At 42.2% G+C, this 9,326-nt stretch overlaps 1 protein-coding gene across 6 annotated transcripts in view; it reads left to right on the top strand.

Moving 5' to 3' along the window:
* sulf2b (sulfatase 2b) overlaps positions 1 to 8,908 on the top strand; it is a 90,050-nt gene extending 81,142 nt beyond the window's left edge. For 3 of the 6 annotated variants that reach the window (XM_086276725.1, XM_086276726.1, XM_086276727.1), the window contains 4 exons: positions 1,278 to 1,401; positions 2,809 to 2,845; positions 3,014 to 3,070; positions 4,134 to 8,908. In XM_086276725.1, the coding sequence (XP_086132851.1) occupies positions 1,278 to 1,401; positions 2,809 to 2,845; positions 3,014 to 3,070; positions 4,134 to 4,164 (249 nt within the window). In that variant the 3' untranslated portion in view covers positions 4,165 to 8,908. The remainder of the gene's footprint in view (positions 1 to 1,277; positions 1,402 to 2,808; positions 2,846 to 3,013; positions 3,071 to 4,133) is intronic. The other 3 variants (XM_086276728.1, XM_086276729.1, XM_086276731.1) reach the window with 3 other exon arrangements.
* The last annotated feature ends 418 nt before the right edge of the window (positions 8,909 to 9,326 follow it).

Genomic DNA, 9,326 nt, shown 5'->3' on the forward strand with positions numbered 1-9,326 from the left:
GCTTAAAGGTGTTGATTTCCTGCGTTAGCTCGCTGACATGCTTCCCATGACATAAATGCTTCCCAAAGTCCCAAACTCTAACCTCATTGTGGCTTTAACCCTCAAGCAGGTCTGTGAAAGGGAGGGGGGGTCTAAAAGTCAAACTGGTCCTCGTGAAAAATATGTGGTCATGTTCTATCTCATCATCATCTTTAATCTTCGGTTTCCTGTGAGAAATGACTTCACTCACACAATCGTGTTGTTCTCAAGAAAGCTGCAGTCTTCTCATCTAAAGCATTCAGTGAGTGTTACAGCCGACCTCTACTGTGCGACCGCCTGTGTGTGATACGTTCAGGAGACATCTGGAAATGAAAGCTCCAAAACATAGCCTGGGTTGCCTCAAGGCGCTTTATATTGTAAAGTAACCCCCTGTGAACAAGCGCTTTGGCAACAGTGGGAAGGAAAAACGTCCCTTTAACAGGAAACCTCCTGGGAAGGCCATCTGCCACAACCAGATTGGGGTCAGGAGAGAAAGACGGGACAAAAACACACTGTGGAAGAAGTTAGGGATGAATAATAACTAATGATTAAATGCAGAGAGGTGAATAAACACACAGTGAGTGAAGAAGAAGCACCCAGTGTATCATGGGAATCCCCCGGCAGTCTACACCTATTGCAGCATAACTAAGGGAGGATTCAGGGTCACCTGGTCCAGCCCTAACTATATGCTTTAGCAAAAAGTTTGAAGCCTGATCTTGAAAGTAGAGATAGTGTCTGTCTCCTGAATCCAAACTGGAAGCTGGTTCCACAGAAGAGGGGCCTGAAAACTGAAGGCTCTGCCTCCCATTCTACTTTTAAATACTCTAGGAACAACAAGTAGGCCTGCAGAGCGAGAGCCAAGTGCTCTAATAGGGTGATATGGTACTACAAGGTCATTGAGATAAGATGGGGCCTGATTATTTAAGACTGAAGGTTTTTCAGGGAGCTTTTAGGAAGTCCTGATAATAACAAATTACAGTCGTCCAGCCCAGAAGTAAAAATGTGTAAACTAGTTTTTCAGTGTTTCCCTGAGACACGATGTTTCTACAGGTTTGCATATTTCTTTCATTTATAAATGACACACATTCAGCCCGACAGTCACACTCACAATGCACGCGTCCAAGAAACTTGCATGACAGCAGAAATGTGGAGTTCCTGAGGCCCCACGGCTGTTGGGCTGATACACCTCATTTAATTTACCTGAACACAAACCACACAAACTACCGCCTCTCTCTTTGTCTCCTCATTTCTGCTTCCAGCTGATAAATGCTGTCAGCTCTTTAGATCGGACGGTTCTCAATCAGCTCCACGTGCAGCTGATGGAGCTCAGAGGGTGCAAGGGACACAAACAGTGTAATCCTCGCACGCGCTCAGTGGAACCAGGTAAGACAAACACACACACCTTGGACAAACGTCATTCATATAGCTGCTGCTAAACAGCACAGTTTTTATTACTCTGGAACTGTTTCACTATTCTTCCTCAAAAATATGAAGACTGTCAACTTTAACTCCAACGCTCAGTTGGAGCTGCTGTACTTCTGCAATTCAGACAGCAGCTTTATGCATTTGCATATTTCCACCTGCAGATGTGAATGAACAGCATTTGTTCCCTCAGCAGCCTCAGAGCCTGTGCTCTGCTATACTGATGGCTGAATTCACTTTAATGCTGGTTCACTGTCGTGGGGATAGAGATGTTGTTGCTAAGGCAGCTTTGAGAACATAAGAAATCTTCTCAGCAATGAAGTTTTCTGCGAGAGAAAGCAGCTTCAGGGTTCTTTGTTCTTTTTAAAAAGGTGCAGAGTACGTCAGACCTGTTCAGCCAGTATTCATGGAGGCGTGTCTGTGCTTCCCACAAAATTAGCCTGGATTCAAATTAAGAGCCAGTGGCTGCAACACTGCCTCAAAGGTTTTAAGCTGTTCAGGGTTCCAGCGAGATGTGAACTTTCTGAAATTTAAAATAAAGATACAGGTTTTAAAATTTTTAAAAAGCACGGTGGTTCGAACTGTTGCCTCACAGTAAGAAGGTCCTGAGTTCGATTCCAGCATCAGGCTTTGGTCTTTCTATGTGGAGTTTGCATGTTCTCTCCAGGCACTCTGGCTTACTCCAAAAGTTCAAAGACATTCAATTAGACTTAGAATTTGAACTTTTATTGTCAATGTACAGTTGCTTACACACTGAAATTCGGAGTTAGTGGGATTAGGTTACTTGGTAATTGCCCATAGGTGTAAATGGTTGTCTGTCTCTATGTTAGACAAGTCTATCCCTATCCCATGACTCCTGGGATAGGCTCCCTGAAAAGGATGAAGCTTTTAAAATTGTATCAGAAGAGATGGAAAGATGCATTTATAGTCAATAGCAATGGGCCAAAGTTAGAGCCCTGTGGCACTCCATTACTGAAAAAGGTGAGCATCAGCAGCAACTTAACGCTTAACTTAATTCCAGCTTCTCATTGTGACAAGTCAACAACAAACAACATTATTCGTCACATACACAATCATACAGAGAAATGCTTTGTGTCCGAGCTGCACACAGGCTGCAGACGCAGCCTCGCCATTCCAGGGCTTAGTTTTAGGACCCTTGCTGGATACTGGGTGGGAATCGAACTTGCAACTCCCACTCCAAAGGTGTGTGGTCTTACCACTACACTGCAGTGTGTGTGTGCATTCAGATGATCCTTGTCAAGTTGAGTGATCACATGATGCTGCTGTACTTGATGATCAGGGACAACAAAATACCTCATCACAAGTGGCCTTGCCTTTGCTCATCAACCAATCAAACTGTCTTTTCAGCAGGAGGCCGGGCACATGGCAGCTTTCATGACTACAGGTACACACACACACACACACACACACACACACACGCTCGTATATAATGTTTTTCTGCTCTGAATGCTGCATGATTTCCTGATGGAGCTGAGGGCTGCTGGTGGTGAAGCAGAGAGAGAGTGTGTGCGTGTGTGTGTGTGTGTAACATGGTGTGTGTTTGTTGCATCAGGCTGTTTGAGAGGAGGAAGTGGCAGAGAGTCAAGAAACCTTCATCGTCTCGAACCCTGTGAGTCTTCCTCCTCATTTTCCTCTTCATCTGACCTGCATGCCGCTTACTGCCTTTAACTGTGTGTCTGTAACATACAGTAGAGATGTGAATAAAAATAAATAAATACAGTAAAAGCCTTAGTTGAGTTAAACAAGCTGGTCTCCTCGTGCACCTCTGGACGGTTCTCAGCTCAGCTGAAGTCTCGGCCTGTCCACCTGCACTTGAAGTACACAGTGAGGCAAATGTGGCGAGTAGAAGCACATGACCGCTGTCCTGGTGTGGAGAAATGTGGGCACGCACCACAGTTTGGCTCATTTCATCTGAATGTTGTTCCTCAGACACTGGAGGACATTTCCAGCTCCTCTTTGACAGGCTCAAATATCACACTGAGCTATAACCTCACACTGGAGTGAGCTTCAACCAGAGCCCAGCTCTCGCTAACAACAATGATCTTTCACAATAAATTTAAGCCAGTTTGAAACAAAAGTTCATGTTTGCACTTAGTGTCACTGCAGGACTTCAGCCTTGCTGAAAGAGGTCTGCAAGTGGCTGACAGGATGACTTCGAAGGGTCGAAGGTCATATGTCTCCTTCAGGTCTCAAAATAACTTCCAGCTGTTATACTAAAAACAGACCTGAGAGTGATGGATCAACCTTTACTGATGCTAATAGGTTTTTCTATCCAAAGGAAGTGTAAATATGACCTGAATTTCAAAATAAAACACTGCCGGTGGAAATGCTAACTGATGTCTGTTTGCGTCCACATGAGTACTGAGGAGTGTAATTGTTACCAGCAGCAGGAAATAACTCATATGATGTGTTAGATGTTCTGGTTTTATCAAAAGTGAAAGCCTGAAGGTGCAGAAACCTAAAAGTAGAGAGTGTAATTCATTTACTGACTCGTGCTGTTTGGCAAACAACCTTAATAAAGCGCGTTTGTGTCTGAGCCGCCTCCTGTGCTGCTGCCTGCATGGCCTCTCTGCTGTAACTACTGTAACTCACACTCTCAGTGCAGACACACAACTGTGGTTCAAGTCTGAGTGTGTGTGTGTGTGTGTGTGTGTGTGTGTGTGTCCAAACAGGGGTCCGATCTGGGATGGATGGAAGGGCTAAACCTTTATATTGGTTGAACTCCACCCACATCAGCTCGAAGGTGGAGGGCGTGGTCGTCAAGACATCATCACCAATTGACCACCACGACTCCGCCTCACCTGTCAGCCAATCAGCTTCTTTAGTCTATGTGACATCACCAGGACCTCCCACCCTGCCACTCAGGGAGACACTGGGACAAAATAGTCGACGCACCCCTCCACTGGGTGCTCCCGCTTCCTCCTCTTCCTCCCTTGACAAGGAGGGGAGCACCATGTGGAGGAGCAAGAAGAAGGAGGAGGATGGGGATGAGGAGGAGGATGGGGATGAGGAGGAGACAGAGAGGTAGACGAGGAAACCGTGATTGTAAAATAAAAGCAGGCTTGTTTGAGGAAAAACGTTTTGCTGTTTCACACCACCGAACATCAATCTGCTGAAATTCTATCTCTTCTTATCGACTCCTGTTTTCATCTCGTCTCTGACAGAAATCATGTTGCTTCAGGTGTTCATTAAGCACTCTTTGATTTTAATCAGTTTTTTTCAGACAGCAACGCTGGAGCGTCTGTTTATAAAAAAGTTTCTTTTCTCCGTTTTTTTCAGCGACTCTGTTAAAGATGGAAAAATTCAGATAGATGTTATTTTCCCATTTTTGTCTCCAGTGAGAGAACAACACAAACAGCTTCTGCCGTGATGAAATAAATGTTGTGTACCAACCTCTTAACTTTATTTTTGATACATTTTCTTGCTATTACACTATGTTGAAAATGGTAAATTGGTATTAATAACAAGAAAATGTTCATAAGGAAATGTTTGTCCTTGATACAGGAAACTTTGCTTGTTCCACAAAGATGGAATAAATTAAAAAGAGGAAACATGTGAACCCACTATGAGGACGAACATTTGTATTTTTTATGGCTTTACAGTTTTTTACAAAATATAATATAATAACCTAAATCATAAATATCATAAATACTGAAAGCAGATGAAAACTGTCACAGTATAACCAGAATTTTGTTTCCACAATAATGAATAAATAAGTAAAACAAATTCACATCTCTTTAAAACAAGAACAAATATTTTAACATATTTTTGAAGCTTTGGGGGGAAATGTTCCAGCTGCAGTAAAAAACTTTTTACACGAGACACATTGTTTCTGACATTTTTATCATATCGGAGTTTTATAAGAAACAATGACATGAATACTAAAAGCTCTTGGAAATGTGAAGTATTTTGAAATTTACATTATTGTCTGACACATTTCCTTAGGGGGGAAAATTGGTATATCACAATAACAGGAGAATAAAGTCTGATGAGATTAAAAAGTAGTGAAACTTTGTTGTGACACAATATCCTGAGTCCGTCATTATTGATCAGCTTTTTAAAGGTAGTAGAAGTTTTGACATATTTTCACATTCTTAGAAAAATATTGTTATCACTTGATTCATCTTCAAAACTCAGTGAAAGAAATCTAATGATGACAAAAGAAACCATAAATAAGTGTAAACCAGTATAAAAGAACTTTAGGCTGTTTTCATGATATGAAATAAAACATTCAAAAGGTAAAAGTATGATTTTAAAGCTTGTTGAAATTAAAAAAAAAATAGTAACACATATAATCATAGTTTCACTCTGATTATGTGAAGTTTTACAAGAAACATTGTTAACATGCTGACAGCTGGGTTTGTGTTATTCAATTCAGTTCAGTTCTATTTACACAGCGCCAAATCACAGCAACAGTCGCCTCAAGGCGCTTTATATTGTAAGGTAGACCTACAATAATACATACAGAGACAAACCCAACAATCATATGAGCCCCTATGAGCACTTTGGTGACAGTGGGAAGGAAAAACTCCCTTTTAACAGGAAGAAACCTCCAGCAGAACCAGGCTCAGGGAGGGGCGGGGCCATCTGCTGCACCGGTTGGGGTGAGAGAGAATTATAAAATAAAACATTTCATTTTCATGTTATTTTGACGTATTTATCAGTTTTTTCCTTCTAAAACAATAAATCATCTCATCGTAAGGAGAAAACACAGAGTACATCCAAGTACGAATTGGTTTTTACGATGTTGCTTTTCATGGTTTCATGGGCTGTTAAATCATCTGTTTGGGAATAATAGCCTTCAAACAGTTATTTTATTATTATCATTGTTTTAAACTAAACGTGAAAGATGGTTTTAAAGGCTCAGTGTTTTGGTGGTCAGAAACCTTCATCAATGAACTGCACGGGGGCATCACTCAGACATGCATGCCTGCTAATTACAGCTAATTAACAGGCTGATAAAGAAGACGAAAGCACAAATCTCTCAGAAAGTCCTGTTAGAGTTAGAGAACTTGTGTTGCAGACACATTTTAGTCTGTAGTGACCTTGGTCGTCGTTGGCCAACCTTTGATTCCATCTTCTAATAACGATCTTATAAATGTAGGTCATCAAACTATTTTCAACACAAATGGACACTTTGTCACTGCAGTAAGAAACCTGCCATATATGTCTCATGTTTACATTATTCCTTGTAAAAACGGAATCTCATGATAGCAAGAAAAAATGTCAAATATAAAAATGAGAAGTTATTTTTCTATTGAAACGTTTTTGTCATAATTTAGTATAAGAAAGTATTTTAATCTCTGATATTCTGATCATGATGAAAATGTATTCGTGTTGAACCTCGCAGTGAAGAGGCTCGCCATTTTTACAGAAGTATAGAAATGAAACCACCTCTTCTTCCTCCTCCTCCTCCTCCTCAGGTGACCTCCCAGTGGCCTCATTTGTTCTCCATGTTCATATTTAGTCTTTCTAACCATCTCTGAGGACTTTAAAGGACCTGCTCTCCCTTTTCCTGTTGTTACTAAACGGAGACTGAAGCGGACGCCACAAACTTTCACGCCGACCACTCTGACATCACTGCTGATGCAAATGTGATGTTGCTTTTTTCCCCTTCGCTAACTTGGGTGTCGGTTACCGTAGTGACCGACAGCTTTATTGATGACAGAGCTACAGTTGTACTAACCTGGTGACTGACTACAGTTCCCATGATGCAATGCAGCAGCCCCGAAGTGAAGAACATGTCAGAGTCAAAGAGAACAAGCGAATGAATGAAGCGAGGGCACGGTGATGACGTCATCAGGTCTGGAAACAAAGGCGAGTTCACGGAGATCTGGTTCGGTGTTTTGGTTTTTTTAACGCTTCATCGTCCAATCACGTTGTACCTACACACCTTCCTTTTGGTTCAGTTGTTTCGTCCGCTCAGCTGAGTTTTAAAGTATTTTTTTTCATCTAGATCAACAACGGAACATATAAAATGTAAATTGTAACTGTAGAAAAGCACGACTGGATTCACACAGGAAGTCAAAACATTGAAATCGTGTATTTTTGAGTTTCCACGTCTGAATATTAACGCTGAGTGTTGAGAGAAGATCACCGTCAGTACAGCTGGACAGGAAGTGATTTCAGGCTAAGCCCAGGTTTCTGTCGGTGTCCCCTCAGATACTCTGGCTCTGTCTGATAGTTTTCTTACTTGCATCTGGTCCCGCTTGTGTTTCTTATATTTCCCAGAATGCTGTTCAGCTGTTCGTTTTATTACTGCAGTGGACCTGTTCTGCGTTTCAGTATTTTCTGTAACATATCAGCTATCCAGTATTGGATGTTCATATTAAACATGGCCAAAGTTCAAAACACAAAGGTCAGTGTGTACAAATAATCACCGCGAGCGCTGGGCTTCAGACTCTCAACAGTCAGTTTCAGCCCATTTTTTCAGTGCTTGGGTCTGTGTGATGTCATAGAGAGGAAATATCCCTAACATTGTCATCGCAGGCACAGCCTCACCCACCTGCAGCAGAAACAGCAGAAATCTGGATTGTAGGAGCTAAAACAGGCAGTGAACCGAGCACCACGGCCCTGTTTGACATAAAGAAGGATTATTTTGAACTTGGACTCAGGAAAAGCTGCTCCAGAGAGTCCAGGGCTGAAAATGTGGAGCTGGAAATTAGCAGAACAGATGTCGGTGAACTCGGTGATCCAAATTATTCGTGACCTATTATTCCCTGAAGTTAGCAGTCATACGTTATAACAGTCTGTGTAATATCATTTTTTAAAAAGTTTGGATTTACTGTATATGGAGTACCGAACAGCTCAAGGGTCAAGAGGGAGAGCACACAGTGACCTAACATGATATCACAACACCACAGTGAGACCACTGTTCATTGGCTAATCTGGGCTTTTAGAAAAAAATCAACACATTACATCACGTTAATGTCATATCAGAGTTGCCATGATGATGAGTTCTGGAGGTGATTTTCTTCCTTCCTGTGTGAATGCAGCTGTCACTCTGCTGTCTGTAGACGTTTTTTCTTTCTTTCTTTAACCCCAAAGTGTATTTTGCTCTGCGGTGCTATTTGCTGTCTAACAGATATCTAGGAAAAACCTTCTGGTTGTGTTTGAATGTATTTGTAAATGTGTAGGCGTGTCTTCTGAAGACGCACACGAGAACCGGACCGATGTGGTCCAGCTGAGCCTGGACGGACGCGCACATACACACCTTCACTTTATCCACACGCACGCACACACACACTGAAGGACAAACTGCAGAGCACTTTGATTGGAGGATGCAGGGGACGAATGAACCAATGGAGGGTTCGTGGTGAGGCATGATGTAAAGCTGCCATGTGCAGCCAGTTAATACTGATCTAACACACCTGTACAGTCACCCACTGACCTGTGGATACAGTGATTGGTTTTAGTTTGTGAATAAAGTGTTGAATGCCAAACTGTGCCTTTTCTGTCCAAAGTGTTTTTGTCTGCAACCTATCCCAGAATTTGGCTACTGAACTGAACATGATATATAAGTGACTTAGATAACTTCTAAATATTTGGCCGAGATTGAACATAGTTTTCACACAGCTGAATAAACAGAAAACTGATTAAACTGAAGTGTGAGATGATCGAGAATTTACTCCAATGTCTTGTTATATTTTGACGCGAATCTGAAGGCGAGACCGTCCCATTTCACAGCCTCGCACTTCTGCCCTTCTCGGTCTTCGGAGGACCCGGCCCACGTAGACCGCGAAGGCTGGGTCCTCCGAAGGATGCAGGCCCTGAATTGAGACACGGCTAAAGATCCCAAGCACTGCAGCAGATCTACAACAAAATGTTGCTGCAACGGCCCAAAGTTCAGACATGAACCGGACTGA

Source organism: Aulonocara sp. 'chitande type north' Nkhata Bay, linkage group LG20 (genome assembly GCF_057382095.1).
Source record: "Aulonocara sp. 'chitande type north' Nkhata Bay isolate Kocher_YH1m ecotype deep benthic linkage group LG20, A_spYH_male_GT1.1, whole genome shotgun sequence".
Classification (NCBI taxonomy): domain Eukaryota; kingdom Metazoa; phylum Chordata; class Actinopteri; order Cichliformes; family Cichlidae; genus Aulonocara; species Aulonocara sp. 'chitande type north' Nkhata Bay.